Source organism: Carassius gibelio, chromosome B17, assembly GCF_023724105.1.
Source record: "Carassius gibelio isolate Cgi1373 ecotype wild population from Czech Republic chromosome B17, carGib1.2-hapl.c, whole genome shotgun sequence".
Lineage (NCBI taxonomy): Eukaryota > Metazoa > Chordata > Actinopteri > Cypriniformes > Cyprinidae > Carassius > Carassius gibelio.
This window is the reverse complement of record NC_068412.1, coordinates 22,894,349-22,918,719: the sequence shown is the minus strand read 5'-3', so window position 1 is coordinate 22,918,719 and position 24,371 is coordinate 22,894,349. Positions and strand designations below refer to the sequence as shown.

General features: G+C 36.0%; 1 protein-coding gene across 2 annotated transcripts; it reads right to left on the bottom strand.

Moving 5' to 3' along the window:
* Positions 1–4,342: 4,342 nt before the first annotated feature.
* Positions 4,343–24,075, bottom strand: txndc16 (thioredoxin domain containing 16). Of its 2 annotated transcripts, none has more exons than XM_052581276.1 (19): positions 23,664–24,075; positions 23,387–23,469; positions 23,164–23,237; positions 22,452–22,526; positions 22,200–22,321; positions 22,022–22,112; positions 20,421–20,577; positions 20,122–20,288; positions 19,868–19,928; positions 19,671–19,791; positions 19,434–19,580; positions 19,294–19,353; positions 18,426–18,594; positions 17,905–18,041; positions 15,166–15,250; positions 14,871–15,009; positions 13,040–13,209; positions 12,754–12,944; positions 4,343–7,644 (listed from the first exon to the last, which is right to left on the bottom strand). In XM_052581276.1, the coding sequence occupies exons 1-19, from the start codon at positions 23,803–23,805 to the stop codon at positions 7,424–7,426; spliced, it is 2,412 nt and encodes an 803-aa protein (XP_052437236.1). In that variant the 5' UTR covers positions 23,806–24,075; the 3' UTR covers positions 4,343–7,423. The 2 variants fall into 2 exon arrangements, with proteins under 2 accessions (XP_052437236.1, XP_052437237.1); XM_052581277.1 differs by lacking the exon at positions 4,343–7,644 and adding an exon at positions 10,872–11,739 and having other exon boundaries at positions 23,664–24,061.
* Positions 24,076–24,371: the final 296 nt, after the last annotated feature.

The following is a 24,371-nucleotide window of genomic DNA, read 5'->3' as shown; positions in this document are numbered from 1 at the left end:
ATGACAATGGCATTTTCCTTAATTTTCTTATCCCTGTTGGTCACTTGGAACTTGAAACCGGGCACTGATTCTATGGTGAGTTGTTTTAATAATATGCTGGGCATACAGGATACCTACTATAGTGGCACAAAAACCAGTACTGACATGCACCAGGAACCATTACACTTTTGTTGGAACCTGGATTTCTGGATGGATCTGTATTGGGATTTGCCTAAACTGCAAAATTGTTTTGCTTTGTATAATTTGTCTTTCTCAATTAATGACAGGCATTGCCTGGTTTCAGCATATGATAGGCCGGCTTCAAAATATACTGTGAAATGCAGATTGATTATTACACTACTCCTACTTTTATCTGGAAATGTGCAGCCCAATCCTGACCCCTGCTGAATTTAAATCAATGCCTGGACTTAAATTTGTTCATCTTAATGTTCGCAGTTTACTACCCAAAATGGACACGGTTAGAACTTGGATTGATTCTACAGATGCAGACATAGTGATAATTTCGGAAACATGGTTGACAAAATCAATTACTAATGAAGATATAAATCTGCATGTGTATAATGTTTTTTCGCATTGACAGGCCCAAGAAAGGTGGTGGCATAGCTATCTATGTTAAGTCAGGATTTGGTGCATCAGTTGTTCTGTCTGTCTCTCTCTGTAAGCAAATGGAGTTTTTGGCCTTAAATGTTGAAATATTTAAGTCCCTTTCAATTACTGTTGTGGGCTGTTATAGACCTCCATCGGCCTCCAGGGAGGCTTTATCATCTTTAAAGCTTCTTTTGTCCAGATTAAACTATAGGGAACTTTTACTGGCCAGGGGACTTGAATTGGGACTGGCTAAATGTTGTTTCAGATGAATTTAAGTCTTTCTGTGATTCTGTCAATCTTAGCCAGTTGGTAAATGTACCTACAAGGCCTAATCTCAAAAATCCAGATAAAAATACTTTAATTGACTTGATTCTAACAAATGTCCCTCATAATTTTTTTGTGTTATTGCTACTTCGAGAGGCAGTAAAATACCCAAATGTAAATCACAAATTATTATAAAGAGGAATTTGAAAAATTCTAATGAACAAGCCTATCATCATGATCTATCTTTGATTAACTGGGGACAGCTAGGCCTGTTGCCTGACGTTGAGCTTGCCTGGACACTTTTTAAGGAGAATTTTGAGAAAATTTTAAATAAACATGCTCCTTGGACAAAGCACAGAGTGAAGGGACAGGAAAACCCTTGGTTTTCTCCAGAGTTGTCAGACATCATCCATCAGCGAAATGTGGCATGGGCTAAAGCTAGAAATGGTGATTCTGCCACTGACTGGTCCATTTTCAGATAATTAAGAAATAAATGTACCTCTCTTATCAAAAAGGCTAAATCAGAATATTATTTATCAGTCACAAGTGAAAACCTCAATAATCCACAGAAATTTTGGAAAGTCATCAAGTCTCTTTCTGTGAATAAAAGTAATGAAGCCCCCCCAAAATTTGTCTTAAAAAACTCTCTCCCAGTCTACGACAGAGTTGATGTCTTAAATTGCTTTAATGAGCATTTTGTATCAGTTGGTTCTCTGTCCGAGTCGACAGGAGTAGTCGCTGTCACTCCATGCACATACTCCTCAGTGTTTTCTGGAGAGCCTTTTAATTTTGTTTCATTTACTGTGCAGCAGGTGCATGGAGCTCTTAAAGCGTTAGATCACAGAAAACCTCCTGGACCAGATTTAATAGAGCCTTACTTTTTGAAAAGGCGGCTGATTTTGTTGCAGAGCCCCTTACAATTATTTTTAATCTGTCAATTCAAAACAATGAAATACCATCAGTTTGGAAGTCAGCTTTTGTTACTCCCTTGTTTAAAGGAGGTGATCCAGCAGTTTTAACTAACTATCGGCCTATATCTAATTTGTGTGTTTTGTCAAAAATGTTTGAATCCCTTGTTTCAGACCAAATAAAAGAGTTTTTATACTCAAATGAACTCCTTTCTAAACTGCAGTCAGGCTTCAGGAAAAAGCACAGTACCATCACTGCTGTTAAAAAAGTAATTAATGACATACTTGTCGCTCTTGAAAGAAAGCAATTCTGTGCATCACTTTTTCTTGATCTGTCGAAAGCTTTTGACACAGTGGACCATGCTGTTTTAAAGCAAAGGCTTCTTTGTCTGGGATTGTCTGATTGTGTAGTTTCCTGGTTCAAGAATTATCTGAGTGACAGGACTCAGTGCATTAAATGTGATGGTCTATGTTCTGCATTAGTGAAGGTCCAAAAGGGGGTGCCACAAGGCTCAATATTAGGTCCTCTATTGTTTATTATGTATATAAATGAACTAGGCCACAATGTGTCGGATGCTAATATGCATTTCTATGCCGATGACATGATTATTTATTGTTTTGGATCATCCCCAGCTAAAGCGGTTGAGTCATTGCAGAAAGCTTTTGATGTGGTTCAACGTACGCTTATGCAGCTCAAACTGGTTCTCAATGCTGATAAGACCAAACTGATGCTGTTTAGAAACACTAAGAAGGTTTCTCAAGCTCCTCCTCCTGTGTTCAGTTTGACTGGAAGTGTCGTAGAAGTGGTTCATTCTTAGAAGTACCTTGGTATCTGGCTTGATGATGCTCTCACTTTTAAGCCTCATATAGACAACCTTGTGAAGAAACTCAAACTTAAACTGTCCTTTTTCTCTCTATATAAGTCTTAGATTATGGAGACCTGGTGTATAGGACCGCTTTAGCACAATGTCTGTATAAAATTGACACTGTTTATCATGCGTCTCTGAGATTTATTACGAATTGTAAAAACTTGACCCATCATTGTGAATTATATTGCAGAGTGGGATGGCCATCGTTGTCCAACAGGAGATCAGGGCACTGGCATACTTTTATCTACAAGGCCATGCTTGGTCTTTTGCCATCCTACATCTGTAGTTTAATCACATGGAGAAGCGTTGATTCTTATTCATTGCGATCAAATGATCACTTGCTGCTCTTTGTTCCATTTGCCCGTACAGAACTGGGAAAAAGGGCTTTTGTCTACTCAGCTCCTTCTGCATGGAGCTTTTTGCAAAAAGACTTGAAATTATCTGAACTCATTTCCTTAAATGCTTTTAAGTCCAGATTGAGAGAACCTGAAATGACCTGTTTAAATTGCAGATGTTTTTAATTATTTGTATTGTATAACTTTTATAAATGTAATTGACTTGAAAAAGAGGTTTCTAACCTCAATGGGACTTTCCTGGTTAAATAAAGGTTAAAAAAACAAAAACAAACATTTGAACATCAGTGTATGTTCATGAAAGCAATGACATGAATGGAAGCAAAACAAGTTGCTGCTAAAACTAATTCTTACTCCTAGTTCTCATTCATACGATCATCAAGTTCTCGTGCTTGTGAGTTGATGCCATATTTTCTCCAAGTCACTGCATATATAATTTCATATAAAAATCAGGTTTATAAAAAAAAAAAAAAAAAGTTTTATTACTCATAATCTGACAGAATGTACTGGAAACCTACTAAAATGACTAAATTCTTAAAGGGGTCCTATTAAACTTTTCACAACTTCCTTTAGTGCAAAATGTTGCTGTTAGAGCATGAAAAAGATTTGCAAAGCACAAAGTCCATTCCAAAGGGAGTTCTCTGTATTAGTAAGCACTGTTTCTAAAGTTTGTCTTTGTGTGTGTTTGTGTGTGTGTGTTTGCGCGGCGCTTTTGATATAATCTTATGTATATTTGACAGTTGACTCAAGAGAGAACTTTGCGATAGTTCACCCAAAAAATAAACACAACAGACGATATCTTGATGTAACCAAGCAGTTGAGCCAATAAGCCAATCAAACAAGTAGCTGATGACTTCTATAGTATATTTTTTTTCCATAATATGGACATCAATGGCTACTGTTCAACTGGTTATAAACATTCTTCAAAATAAATAGCTTTTATTTATGTTCAACAGAAGAAAAAAAACTCGTACAGGAACAAGTGGAGCATGAATAAATGATGACAGATATTTCATTTTAGTCAGACCGATCCTTTTAATACTTACATAACGCAACATTTGACAGCTGGCTTTCTGTGTGTGAGCTCTAAAAACTGTAGAACAGAAGTTTAAATTGACAAGACTTTAAAATGCAGAATAAAAAAAGTTTTGTTTGTTGTTGCCCATGTAACTGACGTACATGCTGTAAATAGCACAGCTGTCTTCTGGAAAGGGGGCCTATTTGCACACACACACAAACGCACATGTTTGTTTTTTGTAAAAAAGTGGGGACATCCCATAGGCGTAATGGTTTTTATACTGTACAACCCTACACCTAACCCTAATCCTCACAGGAAACTTTGTGCATTTTTACTTTCTCAAAAAAAAAAAAAAAAAAAAAAAAAGTAATTCTGTATGGTTTATAAGCATTTTGATAAATGGGGACATGGGTTATGTCCTCACAAGTCACCCTCTCCTTGTAATACCTGTGTCATACACATGTCATTATACAGAGTTGTGCCCTGATATGACACAAAAACAAGAACACACACAGTGTATTTGAAGCCGCAACTTTAGAAGACACATTCTGTGGACATCTTGTAAAAAGGACATAATATGACACATTTAATAAACACAGAAGTACAGCAGTCATTCTAAAACTCAAACTACTTTTGTTGGAAGAAATCATTCTGCAGTAATAACTTGCTGGACTGGAAGATTGCAACCTTTTGGGGTCAGTCTGAAAAAGATGCAGTAATAAGCCGAACAAAAACATTTCTGAGAATAATTAACTTGGCTTATAAAATGACAGACATCAAGGTTTGGGTGATTAGATTTGGCATTTAACCCCTGACACTCCTACTATGTTATTAAAGGTGTCTGAGAAATGAGGAGTCAGGTTTGAAATGGCCCAAGTAGGTTTCAAGTATGTTGTTCCTTGTGCTTCAGTTGTTCAAGTTTCACACAAGAATGCAGTCAATTATTTCTGCGTTTTTTTCTAGTATGTCACAGGTGAAAAAAAACATAACTATAAAAATAAAGTCAAACTTCAGGGCCAAGATGGCAGATGTGTTATGTTTACGAAACACTTCACAAAATACAGTATAAACTATTACAGTAAATGATTTTAGACTAAACAAATTATTCCCAATATGCTTGCCAATTCTATATTCCCAGGGATCACAAATCAAACTTCCAGACAAAAAGCCTCAATCAGCAATGTAATCTTCAAAACTTACAACCTCCTTTATAATTTACAGTGCAAGCCACAGAAAAAAAAAACCCCATTATAGAACCATTACTCTATTTTACAAGGAAATTCAAAACATCCTTTACATTTTTCGATTTCAAAAACATGCTTTTTGTTTGTTTTAGGTCAGGAGGTTGAAGAGACGGATGCACCACAGGCAATTGACTGGACATGTGTTAGTCAAGAGTAAATGAATAAAACAAACATCCTAACCAACAGGCAGGCTGACCTCACATAAAAGCTCCGCATTAATTTTTAAAATCAAAATTACATTCAGATCATGTGACTATCTGGAAATCTAATAATAAGTTGGTTTAGTGTGGATTTCATCTAAGTTCTCAAGAATTCGTCTAAAGATCGATGGGACCATAAGAGCTTCTACTCAAAATCAATAAAATGATATGAATGCTCCCTAGTGCCTTTCCTCAGTAACTGAACTCCCAGCTAACATCTGAAGTCATTTCTTGCCAGACGCTGCGAGACGATTCACTAATGGCCAAACATCATGTCATGTTTCACTTTTAAGATTTGACTATGTAACTGGACTGCCAAAAACAAACAAAGCCAAAGTGACTGCTTTTATGAATACACACACTACAGATGGACAGTTTGGGGACAGTCAATGAAATCAGTCGAAAACAAAAAAATCCTGGAAAACAAAACCATTAAGCAGCACCACTGTTTTAAACACTGATTAATATTATAATAAGAAATGCTTCTAGAGCAAATTATTATTTCTAAAAGAACATTTGACACTGAAGACTGGAGTAATGATGCTGAAAACTTAAAGTAAGGAATATTTCAATTCAATAATACAACATTTGTGCATACGTTTTATTGTATTTGTTTGAGCTTATTAGAGTATCACACTGTTAGCTTAGCTACATGCTGAACAAGCTTAGCTATTGCCTACATAGACAATATTACCAAGGCAGCTTACTAGGTTTTGGAAAATATGTGACCCCTGGACCACAAAACCAGTCATAAGGGCACACTTTTTTGGATATTGAGATTTATACATCACGTGAAAGCTGAATAAAGAAGCTTTCCATTGAGTTATGGTTTGTTATGATAGGACAAAATTTGGTCAAGATACAACTATTTTTAAATCTGGATTCTGAGGGTGCAAAAAAAAAATCGAAATAATGAGAAAATCGCTTTTAAAGTTGTCAAACTGAAGTCCTTAGCAAATGCATATTACTAATAAAAAATGACAGCAGGAAATGTACAAAATATCTTTATGGAACACGATAAACACTCTACTTTTCAATAAAGCACCATTCTGCTTAACTGCTGAAATGATGTTCATTGCAGAAGTCAGAGATCTCTTGAGAGGAAATAGCACAGATACTGTAAACAGAGGTCTAGTATGCTTATGGAGTTTCCATACAGGCTTATCCTATATAATGACCTTCACATGGAGGAGTGTATATATGAACATTTCTTCTCACGTGAAAACGCATGTGCATCCAACCACATATTGGGATCGCATTTCACTACCAAAAAGACTGATATTTAACAAGTTCCCGAAAACATCTGCATTAGAGTTTAAATACTAGATACAGATCCCGGCAGCACACAAAAGACGGGGGGCTCACTTAGTGACTACGGTTTCAATTAAAAAGTAGTTCTTCCCTTGTTAAATGTGACGCTAATTAACTTTAACAATGCAATCAACCAAAGAAGCAGCCTCTTTCAGGTCTGACGTTAGTCTTTCCATCATGAAAGCAGCATGATATGTAAAAAACAAAAAAAAAACAAAAAAAACAACTCTGTTCTTCCATGACTGAAACAAGAGACAGTGTACACATTTACAAATGTCATCCATATGTGAAGCTCTATGTTTGTATAAAAAACATTCCCAAACAGGCACTGTAGAAATTGGAATAATACAATCTGGTCAAAAACATTTAGATAAATGCGTCGGATAAATGAATACATTCTTGTAGGTCTTTTTCAGGTTTTAAATAACACATTCTGTGTATACGGTATAAAGTTACAGCACTAAAATGTAAACTATCTTGATTTCATTTAGGAAAAGTCCATTTGATTTGTGGGAAGTAAGTTGGAAAATGTGTGATACCCGAGTTCTGATATACACACATTTCTCCAAATAGCACTGAAGATGTCACACGTAATGCAAAATCTAACAGATGTCAAGCAGTCATGTGAATTGCTTACATAACCTTCTGTGCCACGAGAAGACTTGACTTTATAGTTCAGAGTGCTGGCGAGGTGCTTGGGGGTTTGGTGATGGATGTGGGGTCTGTCTTTGGTTTTGGGTCACATGCTTCTGCTCTCTGTGGTCTTCCCTGCCCCCCGTCTTCATTTTAGGAGCCCTCTGAGCTGCGTAAGTCGGTGCTTCTTGGTCCATTATTGCCAGAAAGTCAAAGAATGGCACAGGAGGGCCCCATTTCCCATCTGGGATCAAGCCTAAAAGAACAACGGAGAAAAAAAAAAACAACAAAAACAGAATGTTGTTGTTCGTGACATATGTCAGACTCATAGTTTCACAAAGGTTGATGAAGAACAGCTAGCATAACTTGTTGAGTACACACTAATTACTCTGTGTCCATGCTACTTACGACAACAAAACACCACTTATAGGGAGTAAATGATGCTTGATACCTGGAAATCTTAAGTAGAGGAGATTACTAATGGACAGTGACAAGTGATTCCAGATGTCTTGGTGTGCAAAGTATGTAAACTGATCTACTATAATTCTTGTGAAAACACAAGGAATTGTGCACACAGACAACATAACTGCAGGCCACAATAAAACAATTTAATAACCATGAATGCAAATATTTCTCATCAGTAATTTGATTTTATTGCTTGATTGATTTATATTGATTATACTTGATTTTATATTGCTGAAAACAACTCTGGATTCATAATGCACAGTCCAAAAAAAAAAAAAAAAAGACATTCAATGGACAATTTTTTTTTTTAGATCTCTAGACTTTCTATTGGTCCATGTTTAAAAGTTTGAGGTCAGTAAAAATACAGTAAAAATAGTAATATTGTGAAATATTAATACCAATTAAGACAACCATTTTCTATTTGAATATATTTTAAATTGTAATTTACTCCTCTATTGGCTGATTAATTTTCAGCTTCATTACTCCAGATTCAGTATCACACGTATCATTCTAATATGCTGACTTGGTGTCAGAGAAATATTTCTAATTATTACTAATGCAATAATAAGCAGGTTTTGCTGCTTAATATTTTTATGGAAACTGTGACGAGTGGGGCGGGGCCGAGGGACGTGGGAACGAGGAGTGAGGCCGGTGGAATGATTGGGAAATCAGCGACACCTGCGACCCGCCGCCGGTCTCGAGTCCCACGTAGGAGATGGAAGGATATACAACTGGAGCGACGACAGTGAAGGACGAGAGAGGACCAGGCCTGGGCTTTAGTTTATGTTTTGCTTTTTATTTGCGCGCATCAGTCGTCGGTGAGGGGCTGATGCGCTGCTTTGTGTTTATTTTGTAATTAAAATTTCAGTTTGATTGTCTGCCGGTTCCCGCCTCCTTCTTCCCGATGATTAGGAAGTTTTTATTATTACAGAAACAATGATTCGTTGTTTTCCAGGATTCTTTCAAGACCAGAAAGTTCAAAAGAACAGCATTCATTTGAAGCAGAAATCTTTTGTAACATTATGTTTTGCCATCACCTTTGATCAGTTTAATGGCACTCACCTTAAACTGCAAGGTTTTTGATCAAAAACATCAGCTTCTATCACACTCTAGGAAAATGGATCAAAAGATGTGCTATCTACTGTAAAACGCTGTATGACAGAGATTAACAGACTATCACTAGCAATCCTCTTCTCGTAAGTCCCTGATGTGGAGAGTCTGATGTCTGGGGTATAATCTGCTCTGACAATGCTGGTTACTCAAATAAGAGGAAAAGCAGACATCTGGGTCCTTAGAATTATTTTGGAAATAAGAATGATACTGGTTCCAAAAACATTTTTGGTGGTGTTTGCGAAGACGAACATCACTATTAATATTGCTCATACTTATAGTCAGAAGTTTTACCCATCCCTCATTTTGTTAACAAGAGGTGTGATATTACAGTACTTTTCCAGACAATCTGGCATATGATTTAGCTGGAGGACTATAAAAGGGACCCAAGCCATATTTAGAGACCTTAATAAAAGTGTCACGGTTCATAGATGCATCTAGTTCTGTGTACTACCATTAATAAGTTCACGAGTTTCAACTGGGACTCTTTAACTGCTCTATATTTGTCTCTGGCTGCATCCGAAAACTGAAAAATGCTGCCTTTGGAGGTTGCATTCCAAGGTAGGAAGCCATCAAGGCACATCCGAAATCAATGTCAGCTTCAGTTCCTGTATCCTGAGATGCCTTCATCTGGCCGTTTTTTTAAGGCAGCATAGATGTATCCTTTGCTGCCTTTGATATCCCACAGTCCCGTGTGTTCCATTCTGTGACAGTTAAGCCAAAAAATAAAGATGGCATCTGAAAGTTGCGGTCAGTGGTCAGTTTGTGTGTAAATGTATGTTTCTGAACAACGGTTTCCACTTTTTATTTAATTTCTAGCAAAAAAAATAATATTGCAGTAATGAAATATCCACTTAGTCATCACCAAAGCTCTCTATATTTTGCTGTAGATCATTAAACCATTACTCCACCTCAGAAGCCGGTCCGAAATCCGTTTCATGAGGTGCCTTTGGGCAAAAACGCTGCCTGCAAAGTCATTGACTGATTAGACAGCAAGGCAGCAAGTCACCTGCCTAAGTTTTCGGATGCAGCCTCTGTTTTTGTCAGATCGTTGTTTTATGTTTGTCCTCTGTGCAGTGCCTGTGGTTTGCTCTGTTCTTGGTTCCTTCTCTCTGGTGGATTTACCGCTTCTGTTTTCTGGATTTTTGGACTGGTTTCCACTTATTGTGTCTCTCATTTGACCATTAGCGGATCTTTGCCCACCGCATAGCGCTACCAAGGAAGTCTGTCATCTCTGCACCTACGACTATCTGTTTTCTGTGTCTTTGCTTGAAGTATTCACAGTTAAAAAGGCATAATCTAAACTCTTACTTGAATCCATCTTATTATTCCTGACAAAACGACACACTTTCAACTACTAAACAACCACTTAGCAATCTCCCTTGTAACCCTCTAGCAATCACTCAAAATACCTCAGAAATTTTGGATAAGCAATTACTCTTTTTACTACATTTTTCATCAAATAAATGCAGCCATGTGGAGCGCAAGACTTCAAAATGTTTAAAAATCAAAACCAAAAAACTTTTGAATGGTAGTATGGTAACACTTTATTTTAAGGACCAGTTCTCACTATTAACTAGCATGCATATTACTAGCATATTGGCTGCTTGTTACCGGTAATCTAAATCACATTTTGATACCTAATTAACTATTTATATGCAGCAAATTAGGAGTTTTCTGAGGCAAAAGTCGTAGTTAATAAAAGTTAAGTAATGATAAGAATCAGACCTTAAAATTAAGTGTGACCGGTAGGGTAAATAAAGTAATATAATGAATACAAAATGTTATATTTATAATGGTAGCAAATTCTGAAGGTGTAACAGGATATGAAAAGGTCACTCATCGCTCCCATGAGCACAATGAGGGAAAGTCCTGCTGCATCTACACTTTAATGTGGTGACCACACAGAAGGACTTTGCCACAAATGATGCAAAGTTTCCATGTGAAATGCAAAATGAAATCCTGAGAGACTGAATCCTTTCTCTGGACCCAGAAAAAAGAAGGACAAATCCATGAATGTGTAATGGGAATGATTACACTTACACATACAGGACCAAAAAAATAAGCTAAAACACTAACATTACGGTCATACACAAGACAATATGCAAACAGCCTAGTAAAATCTATAGAGCCGTATAGCAGAAAGGAAACAACTATTGTGTTTTCCTTGCACCAAGAGTCATAAAACAGGAACGTATACTATGACTCTTTTAACAGCAATACAGAGGACATTTCATTATTATTACACTAATGCTTCATGGATAAAATTCAGATGATGTGTAGACAATTGTATTTGCTCTGCATTTCGCTGGAATATGAAATGTAATAAATATCTTGTGATGGATAAAGTGCTTCATCCATCCACATAAAACACATTTTAACCGACAGACGGATGAATCCATCTTTTTCCAAAGTACAAAAAGTCACCCGGCCCCAGGAGTCCAGCAGAAGGTTTTAGGGAAATAACTTATAACAATCAGACACAATTAAGGGATACAGTTTCCTCTCAGCTTCACAGGAAGCAGATGGGAGATGCTGAGAAGTGGGTATAAAACAGTTCAGGTTTTGACACTGGCAAAGGCATCAACAGAGTTGAGTGCTGGATCTGAATGAATGGGCTTGTTTTTTTGCTACAGGCAACAATAGTGATTGTATTAGGGGAAAAGTGTTGAAGAGGCACGGAATGAATAGGGTGTGATCTCAAACACCGGTGTGTGTTAGAATACTTTGTGCCAGCTTTGACAGGGCAGGGGTAAGCGATGACTGATTCCTGGAACTGTAGGCAAATAACAGATGTTGCCAACAGTTACAAGGACATATTTGTCTTCAAATGTCTAACTACTGTGAAAGGTAACTAAAGGCGAGTTACAGTTTGAAGACAATCCACAGTTACCACACAATTATAAATCTCAATAATACTATGCCAAAAAGGCATGAGCAGGTGGAACCAACATGTTTCCAAGTAAATTTTCTGTCATAAATGAAAGTGAGCAACTGACAAAATCACAGATGATGCAAATATATATACCATTAACTAGTATAAAAAATGATATTGAATATTAATGTTAAATATATGATAAATAAAAATATAAATTATTTGAATTCAATAGATTTTGAACTAGTGCTGTCAAACGATTAATCACATCCAAAATAAGTTATATATATATATATATATATATATATATATATATATATATATATATATATATATATATATATATTATATATAAAATACAATTTATATTATAAATATCCAAAAAAAAATTGTAATATATATATATATATATATATATATATATATATATATATATATATATATATATATATATATATATATAAAATACAAAGTACACACATATACATTATGTAAACAAAAAAAAAGCAATTCATCTTTTGACAGCACTAGTTTTAACATAAAGTAAAATATTTAAATGCTACATTTTTAACATTAACATACTAAAATAGAAAATAAAATATTTACAAAATAACAAAATAAATGCCCAAATATCTAAGATATTCTTGTCATTTAGTAAGTAAGTCTTTTATTTCCTGATTTATTGTTAGACAGCAGTAAAAACAGCACATTTCACCTCAAGCCGAACATTTTCATTATATTTCAAGTATTTAGAGTGAGGTTATTGGTCCAAAGTGAGGTTATTGGTCCAAAAATGTTAAATATATTGACGAAAATGTTTTTTCCTCATTCATTTAGTTGCACCTGGTTAGGGCTGAAATTTTAACCAAACTGTTGTTTTTTTAGATACTTGCATTAAAAGCTACAGGGACTCACCTGCTGGTTGTTCATGTCCGTTTTCCACATCGTGAATCCACTGCAGGATGTTCTTAGCCATTAGGGGGCGCTCTGGGGGGAAAAGGAACACCTCTTCTCCAGTTTTTAACCGTGACATAACCAAAACAGGAAGCGGAGGTACAAAGCCAAGATACTTTTCCAGGATAGACCTCCCGACAGGTGTCCGACCTCTAAAACAATGAAACCCCATAGATGACAATTAACAAAGGGTTTGTTGAAAGTGAATGTATTTTGATTAATGTGTCTAACAGATCATGTTCCTCACAGATGGATCCAACATGGCAGGAAGGAATCCAGCTGTCCAGAGCTCAGTGGTCGCTTTATCTCTGCTAAAGCCTTCGTACTCTCTGTACTGTCCTCCTTTCCGATAAAAAGCAGCAGCAAAGGTTTCCCAAGCTCCAAATACCAGGGAAGATTCTCCACGGTCAGTTCAGGCTTTAATGCAAAACACAACATGTTTTCATCTTATTATTTTTTGCAAAGGAACACAAGGCTACTTTTATTGCAATAAAATGGCATTTTGAAAAGGAACGCAGTCCTTCATATAACATTTCATATAAATATCTTATGTAGTAGAATATTTATTAATATTACAGGTGCATTTCGTGTATTAAATAAATTCAGTGCACACAGACTGAAGTAGTTTAAGTCTTTGGTTCTTTTAATTGTGATGATTTTTGCCCACCAATTCACAATCTCAACAAATTAGAATATGGCGACATGGCAATCAGCTGATCAACTCAACTCAAAACACCTGCAAAGGTTTCCTGAGCCTTCAAAATGGTCTCTCAGTTTGGTTCACTAGGCTACACAATCATGGGGAAAAAATGCTGATCTGTCACGTTTGTTCAGAATCATTGACAGACAATCATTGACACCCTTCACAAGGAGGGTAAGCCACAAACATTCATTGCCAAAGAAACTGGCTGTTCACAGAGTGCTGTATCCAAGCATGTTAACAGAAAGTTGATTGAAAAAAGTGGAAAACAAGATGAACAACCAACCGAGAGAACCGCAGCTTTATGATTGTCAAGTAAAATTGATTCAAGAATTTGAGTGAACTTCACAAGGAATGGAGGGTGGAGAAGCTCACAACCCAAGTTGCTTGAAGTCCAGTGTTAAATTTCCACAGTCTGTGATGATTTGGGGTGCAATGTCATCAGTTGTTGTTGGTCCTTTGTGTTTTTTGAAAACCAAAGTCACTGCACCCGTTTACCACGAAATGTTGGAGCACTTCATGCTTCCTTCTGCTGAGTAGCTTTTTGAAGATGCTGATTTAATATTTTCCACCTGCCCACACTGCCAAAAGCACCAAAAGTTGGTTAAATGACCATAGTGTTGGTGTGCTTGACTGGCCAGCAAACTCACCAGACCTGAACCCCAGAGATAATCTATGGGGTACTGTCAAGTAGGGCTGGACAATATATATTGAAGATTAATCGCTTTCGATAATGAACTCTATATAGCGTTGATTGTCAGTGAACTAAGGCATTGTGGATTAACTGCCATTTCTATGGAAAGCAGGTGATGGGGATTTACCGCTAATCATGGAACCGACTTTACTGACAAGATGCGCACGATCATATCGTTCGATATATTGTCCAGTCCTACTGTCAAAGAGGAAAATGAGAAACAAGAGACCAAAAAATGCAGAAGAGCTGAAGACCAATGTCAAAGAAACCTGAGCTTCCAGACCACCTCAGCAGTGCCACAAACTGATCACCTTCATCCACGCTGAATTGAGGCAGTAATTAAAGAAAAAGGAGCCCCTACCAAGTATTGAGTACATGTACAGTAAATGAACATACTTTCCAGAAGACCAACAATTCACTAATTTTTTATTTTTTTTTGGACTTATGAAGTATTCACATTTTTTGAGATAGTAAATTGGTGGGTTTTTGTTAAATGCGAGCCAAAATAATCACATAGTCTGTTTTAGTGTACAATAACAACACTGTTAACTATGTCAATGTGGAGAGCCACTCAATTCATGTTACTTAAATTCCAGTAAAACACATGTGATTCCAATATAAAGTACCATTGAGCAACTGTGAAACATGTGGTAAATTTGCAACTATTTTCTCAAAACAACTTACGAAACGATCCAGCTCCACTTGTTTTATGAGTGAGACAAGGTCCGTTGGTGAGGATGATGGCAGAGAATAGACCTCATGAGGAACTCCAGGGCCACGGGACACCAGTAGAGCAGGCAGGTTTACTGACAGTCCCTCCACCCTGATCAAAAACACAGCAGTCAGCTGGAACGCTTTCTTACATCACAAGTCCACACATGTATCATCTTGTGAAGACACTTACAGTTTCTTTGAATGTAAGGTATAAAATCAAGTATATTACGGAATCAAAATAGTTGAGGTAAAACTGTTGGGATACCATTGCTCTGCCTCTTTGTGGGCAAACAGCCCAAGAATTGTCTCTCCTCTGAGGAGTCTGGCAGCTTTTTCAAATGGAGTTACACCTAAGACATGAAGAGCACATGATTGACAGGTTCCTGTGCATATGTAAGAAGTTATGCAATACATGCTGCACCCATAAAACTAATTTTGAGTGCCATGATAGAAAAAAATGTGATTATACATTGTGTAAGGTGTAACATTTGAAGAGGTCACGTAGTATATTTTAATTTTAATTGTTCTGCTCTCTATAGCTCTCACGAATGTCACACAACGATTGACCTGCACAGTGCAAACAGCCAAAACCTGGATATTTTAGGCAATATTAAAATCCTGGCCTGGATGTGTCCCGTATGAACGGCTTAAAATGTCAAAGTGGTCATTTGGGCTTTACATGTCCATTTTCTGCATCATTCTGAACATCAAAATTAAACTGTCTGCTATGGTTTTAAAGGGATAGTTCACCCAAAAATGTAAATTCTATTATTATATACTTACCCTCAAAAATGTAAATTCTATAATTATATACTCACCCTCATGTCATTTCAAACTTGTATGACTTATTTTCTTAACAACAGAAGGGTTCTGTTCCACAGAAGGGTGAAATTCATGAATGTGTGGGATGACATAAGGGTGAATAATCAAGAATTTTCAATTTTCTGATGAACTACCTTTTAAAGGGATGGCTGACTGTTATTTTCTTGGCTTGATTGTGTTTATGTGGTGCAGTCTAACGTGTGTTCATGCTTCGTTTAAAAAAAAAAAAAAAAACACGCATAATTTTTCACATAATTGACCTTTATTCCACACCGATCTGTTCCTTCTCTGACAAACACCTTGATTATTTCCTGTTATTATGAAGCCCCCCACAACAGTTCAGCAGAAGTGAGAAAAATTTCCATTTGAAATCTGGATATTTATTTTACAAAAATGCATGGATTCACTACAGGGGGCCTTTATTCACCCCCCGGAGCCATGTGAGGGATGTCTTATTACAGATGTGCACACTTTATTTCACATCTTCTGAACAGTTGACAACAAAAACTTGCTTACCCCATTGAAAGGATTGGAAGAGCCAGGACAATTTTTAATATAACTTTGATTGGATTATTCTGAAAGAGGAAAGTCGCATACACCTAGGATGCTTCGAGGATGAGTAGAAGATGGACGGATTTCCTTCTCGGGTGAACTAACCCTTTAATACAGCACTGCAACCGTATGCGCATCCATGTGTAAGGCTTCTAATTGCTATGTGAAAATAAGAGTTTAAATGGAACAGTTTGTTGGAGCTGATCTGACAATCTGAATGAGGGAAAGAGAGAGGCAAAGCAGGAGGATGTGTGGAATAAGATTGAGAACTGCTGCTTTAGACCATTAGTTTTGAAACTTGAGAATCTATTAGAATCGTTAGAAGACAGAATTGTGATTCATATATGAACAGATTTTTACATGCACCCCTAGTTTTCTCTTTCTCTTCTCTAAAGCAGCACAACATGGCCTTGCCTCCTTTGTTATGTTTTCCCGTGGACTGGGTTTATCTGGGTTTGTGACATAACGGACCTGAGAAGAAGCCCGTTGTAGTCCCTTACTGGCCGTTTTTGTAGGCATTAAACTGCCAGAATTTTAAAACATGATATCTCAATTTGCATTGAACTTTTAGCCCTGCAACTTTGCAGATATTGTTTATGCTCAAACAGAAACATTACAAACTAACTAATGTAAAAAAAAAGTATAAATGCAATCAACCACCCCTTTAATATTTTTTTATGTAAACCCTGCTGGGATTTTTCAGAAGGTTATTAAGGGTGCAGGTGCTACACAAACCACCATTTACTCTTTTCATTAGTTCTTCTGGTGCTCAGTCTTTGAAATGACCATCCACTTTCACTTCATGGATAACTGAAGCTCAAACATTCTGCATAGCCATTCTTGTGCATTTAACAGAATTTTTTTATATTTTTAGTTCCAGAAGATAATTAATGGCTATTTTATAGCCAGATTAAAGTAGTTTTTAAATTATTTTCTTATAATATTACAATAAAAACTACACTACTGTTCAAAGGTTTGGTCAGATTTGTAAAGAAGTTTTAAAAAGTTTTATTCTCACCAAGTCTGCATTTATTTACAGTAAAAATAGGAAAAACAAAAACAGTAAAAACACTAATATTACTATATGCTATTAAAATGTAAAATAATTGTTTTCTATTAGAATATATTTTACATTTAATTTGTATGTAATTTAAATGTAATTTATTCCTGTGATGGTCACCACTCCAGTCTTCAGTGTCTCATGATGCTTCAGAAATCTAATATGCTGATTTGGTGCTCAATTATTACCAATGCTGAAAGCAGTTTTGCTGCTTAACATTTTTGTGTGAATTATGTTTTTTGTATTGATAATTCGAAAATTTAATAAAACTATTTTAACAAAGTGAAGGTCTTTACTGTCATTTTTTATTAATTTTATGGATCATTGCTAAATAAACGTATCCAAACTTTCGATTGTACTGAATATAAGGTCTTTCAATTTTGTAATTTGATGAAAATGTAAAAAAAAAAAAAATTATACAAAAAAATCCTGATAAAACTTGGAAAAAAAAAAAAAAAATCCTCAAAAGTACATGGGGTTGTAACATGACAGTCAATCATTTTTGAGTGAACTACATGTAAATATCCTCTGTCTATCACATAGCAGTGATTCCTGGGAAAGTTGGCTTACCCATGTCATGTGTTGAACTGAAAAGGCCCAGCACTCTGACAGGGGTCAGATACATATGTTTACTGTACAAATCACCCTCCAAGAACGACATCACCTCAGCAGAGGAGGAGAGAAGGTAAGGACTGGAGACCAGACTCCTGCAACAACAAAAGCAACTCATTAATAAACAATAGGTGTGAAATGTTCAACTGAGATTTCGTGTTTAAAGACTATTGGCTGTCTGTGTGGGAATCTAGGCAGCGCATTTACGATCAGTGCACTGTTGTCTCGGGAGCATCTATTAATTGATTTTTGAAGGTACTCTACAGATAAAACACTACAATTGCCTTTATCAGCTCACAGCCATATAAGAACATATAAAAGAAGGTCAGTGTGGAGGCACAAACTGAAAACACGCTCTTCAATCACCAGACCTCTAATTAAAAAAAAGACAGCCCACTTTCAGGTTAATCATGGGTGACGGAGACTAAATTCCATCCTGATGATCTGTCCTTGTGTGGGAAAGAGGACATAATACTCACAGTAGTATGAACCCGTGTAGACTCTTGGTTCCCAGCATTCCCCTATAGAGCTGAGCGTCAGCCATGGGCCGGTAGATTAGGACAGTGGGAAAGGAAGTGACATTCTGGTCACTGCAAATGTCAGTCCATTCTCCACAGTTTACTGCCGCCAACTTTACCCCATTCATACCTGAACATGATGTGAAAGAGACAGAGGGATGTGGTTTTAACATACTGTATGCTTACATAACTTCCACAAGTCTTTGACTGATGTTTGTGCACGTTGTTAACATAACGTGTGATGTCAGGTGACAGGATGGACACAAAAGTGATGTATTTTTCTTTTAATTATGCAATCTTGAGGTGTGAAAACGTTTTTGCCCCCTTTGATTGAACATCAGTGTAAATTAAGTTCAGAATAAAATAAACACTGTACATTTTTATCTGCAAAATAAAACAAAAAGCCATACACATTGACATAAAGGTAAGTAAATAATGACAAATTTTCATTTTTTGTTTAACATCATTAAATCTAATTATTTAAAAGAATAGGCATTAAAGGAAAAAGGAAATCACTTAATATATCGCCAGAGAAAATCACAGACAAAAATGGCTCTGAAAAGGGATGTTAGTCCTGAGAAAAATCATTTGTTTGCAGATTCCACTTGGTTTTATATTTTATTATCTAATGCAATGACTTAAGTGTCCAAATACTTTTTGAGGCCTGTATAAAAGCAAAACAACTTATTATGTAGAGATCGAGAATGACATATTATCTGAAAATGGATTCCATCAAACGGATCAATAAAGAAAAAAAAATACAACATAACTCGATTTACCGAATTTCTACAATATCTGGCAATTTTGTTCATCATTGAAATGCTTTTACCTTCAAGTGCATCTGCCACCTCTATATATGACTGAATGAAAGCCATACAGACAGCATCCCCTAGAGGACGAAAGTGGATATATCAGGGTAGATTCGTCTTGCACAGCAAATAAAATAATAATACAAAAAGTCAAACTCACATTTAAAATAGAACAGCACCACTGTGATCTCATTCTGTGTGACTGTTGTTTGAAAAGTGTGTGAAGTGAGTTCAATAACAGACTCCAGATCCAGCATAAGATCACGGTCTCTGTACACAGACTCTGACACCTCATCATCGAGAATATCTGGAGAAATTCAACAGGAGCTTTAGAAGCAGTTCAAAACCTTTGGAACCATTTTACTAGGTAGCAATGAATGCATAGGTGGCATCCTACCAAGATCTGACCAATGTTCCTCATCTTCCTCTTCGTCTTCTAACTTGTGTTCTTGCAGAAGTTCTTCTTTGAAAAGTTTCACAACCCCTTCGGCGCTATTCAGGGTAAAATATGTCACATCCTGTCGAGAAAAGCCTTTGTTAAAAACAGAATTGTCAAAATCACAATCACACAACACATTCAATGGTGAAACTGACCTCCTGTGGGAGTCTGTAAGCAGCATTGTATTTCAGCGCAGTTTTCACGTTCGGACTGTCCCTGAAAAAAATGAATAAATAAAATAAATTAATAATAATAATAATACATATTATATATATATATTTTTATATATGATTTGTTCACAACATTAGTCCAATGCTTTAGCTAACTGCCCACTGTAAAGTGTTTCCCATGGAATCTTGTTACATGAATATAAGAATTGCATCATTGTTTTTGTTGTCATCATCAGCACCTGTGAATGAGCACTACTCCGACCTCCCCGCGGAGCTGCAGGGCCAGAGTTTGAGCGGTGGCCCGGTCCAGGTGCTGGGTCTGTGGCTGAGAGAACAGATACAGCACGGGCACACCGAGGTGCATGTGAACCACATCTACTTCAGACGGGTCCAGCACTGACTCGGTCTGCCAGAAAACAAGTCCACAACAAGCCCAAAATCAAACATAGCAGAGATGGAACTGAAGTGAGAATCAGAATTCAAACTCCTTTTTATTACATCTGGTATTAATGACAGGAAGTTGAAGGTGCTTTCTCACCACTAGAGGTGCTTCCATCAGCTGCAGGAAGGTGTGTATGTTGATGGTGTTGAGTGTTTTCCTCATGGGAGTGCTGGGACACGGATCAGACCGCCTGGACACACCTTTACAGTGCAGAAACCACAGCCGTGCTTGTGAGGAAGAGGGATCGACAACCCTGTGAAGGATAACCGAATATTCATATGAGAGGCACTGAAGTACTAGAAGAATTTGTTATCATTTATATCAACATTATACATGTCTATTAACTTTTTCCCCGCCATTAACTCGTCATTTAGAAGTCAGCGCTTCTTAGCCAATTTTGGTGTTTTCACTGGGGGCGCTATTACACATCTTCTGAATGAGTACAAAACCTCCCAAACAAAAAATACACGTGAACAGGAGGGAAAACTAGTAATCTCTTTTGTAACAGATGCATATGATAAATAATGCTATCATCAGCAATAGACAACATATAAATGAATACTGAATAATGTTATGTTGTAAAATGATGAAACAGAAAGTGGTATACGGGTGTGCAAGCTTTGAAGGTGTTGATGGAAGCGATTTACTCTATTTATGCTTTTAGAATCATACTGAATATTATCCAGATGTAGTTTTTGATAAAAATGTAATTCTTTTAACTTTTTGCTCAAAATTATACATTTTTATGAAACCTACTTGTATTCAAGTGTTGATAAATTAAAAAAATAATGCTTTAAGCTAGAATAAAACAGATTTTTTTTTAAGTACAGGCTTTGATCTTTTTTTAGTGTATTGCATATTCAAATATTCATACAGCAAAATATACTTTAGGCCATCAAATTTGAGTAAAAATCATCAAAATCGCTGGAAGTTGTTGTCACCTTTTTTTTTAAATGCTGACGGGGAAAGAGTTAATGAAATTAATGTTCATATATTGCAGTAGTTGCCAAGGTTTTTATAGTTACCGGTAAATAAAACCATTTTAAATTTGCAAAAAAAAAAAAGTCTTACATTTACAAAATAAACTCAAACTGTTATAATTTAAGTTTTTTTGTTAAATGTTATTTATTTCTGTAATATATTACTTTATTTAAAGTATTTAAAAAAAGTAAAAAAAAAAAAAAAAAGTTTTGTTAAAATCTTTTTAAATGTTATCAAAATTTATGGTTTTAGTTAACTATAACATACCTGTCGATGGCCATAAAATATTCAACAAGGCAGCATTTCTCACTTTAATAAACTAAAACTAATAAATAAAATTATTAAAAACTACACAGACATAAAAAAACAAAAAAACAAAACAAAGACATGTTTAAAAATAAAAAAAGACAAATCATGCGACAAAATTACTAATCTAAACTAAAATTTAAGTGAAAACATAAAATATTACAATAAAATATCAACAAAAACTATTAGACTAGCAATGATACAAAAATAACACTAGTCGTCGGATATCCAAATAGGTGATGAGAGCTTTAGAACAACTTTGGGAACACATTGTGGCCATATTTTTCATAATTATGGTTGTCTATGGCAACATAAAACATATCAAGAATCACATCTCGGCTTATTTTATGATTTGAGTACCTTAATAAGGACTGAACTTATATTGCTCCTTAGAGTAATATAAAACTTACCCCATATGTTTTAGAACCAAAGTGCCAGTCGTCTGGACAAACTGGTATTTGGTTCCATACACAAATGCTGCCTCCATCAAAGCCCGGTGCTCTATCCCCACAAAAAAACAAAACAAGATATATAATATTGCTTCATTCAGACCTAGACAATGGACTATAGACAATATAGAGATCGTACCTGGAAGGCCAAGCACTGGTATGTGACCGACCACAATGTCACTGTTTTGTTTGGCCGTGCTCTCCACGCGCAGCAGCTCAGCAGGTGTGTGCACATAACGGACTTCATTGAAGAGGACAGAGCTTTATGGAGGAAATAAGGCACACATTCAATGGTCAGCTGTTCAAGGTCATCACTCTAGTTTCACCATGTATATCCACACTGTTAAATGTTGGTGGTGCTACTGTAAAAGTTTTAAATAAATGAACTCACAAAAGGACATGAGAAACAATTGCATTGACGTCAAATACGGTATCGATGTCGAAACTCCTCAGGACCTCAGAGCCCCTGGAATGATAAAAGACAAAAAAAGCTTTTGGGACGTTCCAAACTTGTATGACCATATGAAGTCAACAGATCATTTTATATCTTTCAAAAAAGATATATACACTTGGCAAAAAAATTTACATAAACATTTGGCTAAACATCTCGTGTTCCAAATATAAGAGATTTTTTATATAAGCTGCATTTATGTAAAGTAAATACAATAGTTTTCTGAAATATTTGTACATTATATAACAAAACAAATTCATAACATTTTTAACAACAACAAATAACTGTTTTATATTTAACATATTTTAAAATTTTACTTCAAAGCGGATTTATTTTTTAGCAGCTATAACACAAGTCTTCATTGTCACACAATCCGTTAGAAATCATTCTAATAGATTGATTTTGCTGCTCAAGAAACATTTCTTAATATTACCAATGTTGGAAACAGTTGTGCAAATTTTTATTTTTGTGGAAACCATTAATTTTTCAGGATTCTTTGATAAACAGAACATCAAAAGTACATTTATTTGAAGCTTGATGACTTCACTGTAACGTTGAATCAATTTAATGAATCCTTGCTAAATAAATTCTTTAAAAAAAGTCTTACTAACATCAACATTTTGAATGTATATATTGAAACAGAAACTTTTACCTGAACAAGTATGCCCTGGTCATTAGCTTTTCTCCTGTGCAGTAGTTAGCTATAGCATCTTTAGAACAGTTCACCTGTAAAAACAATCAGTTATTCAAGTTGATAAGGCTGCAATACTGTCAATCATCATGTACAACATAACTAGATATCAGAAACCTCCTTCTTCTGACATTCTGATGCAGCTTTCTGGTGAGACCTAAAATGAGATTTTATTTTTGCTCACCTTCACAACAGATATTCCATAGTCCTGCAGGGCATCAGCTGACATCTCAAGCTGCTCCACGAACAGTTTGATAGTTGGGTTGACTGCAAGCAGAACTATAGCTTATGTAATAGCCTATGAACTTTAAAAATCAACTTTAAAAGTTTTTTAACACCTCAAATGCACTGATTCAGCAGATATACGCTGATGTGCTGATCTGACTAATGACTCTTGCTTAGCTTTGCACATTATAATAACGGTTCCGCAATCATCTGCAACACATTTATCAAAGTCTCACCATGATTTCCAAAGTATATAAAGGACGTCTTTCCTGAGTGCATCCTCTCCATGAAGCTCTGACTGGAATCTTCTATCAATTTGGAGGAACATTGCTCTGATGTAAGGCTAAATAAAAACGCAGCCAAATAGACGATGCACATGGTGTCTACTTAATGGATCTATAATTTACATCCATTTACATTAACTTAGTTCATATTAAGGATGAGACCAGTAAAAACTGGTACACAAAGAATAGATCCATAGTCAATCAAAACAACTCGCCTGGGCTGTGCTACTAAATGCATCAGTCAATACCCTAAAAACGTAATTTTTAAGGGCAACCTATAAAAATAACATAAATCCATTAGGTTAATGATTACCGGTCAGTGTTACAAACGTAAGTACTGAAAAAATCTACATTCTCGAACACTAAAACGACATGCGCAGACGTTGTCCAATTAAATTTGTGGGGAGGGTTTAATTGTGAGATGAACACCAATCAAAAAGCTAAAAATACAAAGATAACCAATGAGAATGAAGTAGGCGGAGGGCTCACGGCTCAGCGGTGAAAGACGTTTGAAATGGCTGTCATTTTGGCTCTAATGTAACGGCTTGTTTCCATTCACCGGTATTTTAACTGAGAGCCATTATGGCGAATAATGCGTGTTGGTTTCCAGCTTTAGCCTATTGGCCAGCACTTGGGGACCCAAACGTGATTCCTTCCCAC

Excerpts from the sequence above, each read along its gene's own strand:
- txndc16 (XM_052581276.1), bottom strand. The coding sequence starts at position 23,805 with ATGTGCATCGTCTATTTGGCTGCGTTTTTATTTAGCCTTACATCAGAG. Across the intron at positions 19,792-19,867 it reads CTTACAGACTCCCACAGGAG|GATGTGACATATTTTACCCT; the intron begins GTCAGTTTCACC and ends TTTTCTCGACAG. Across the intron at positions 18,595-19,293 it reads GGTGGCAGATGCACTTGAAG|GTATGAATGGGGTAAAGTTG; the intron begins GTAAAAGCATTT and ends CATCATGTTCAG.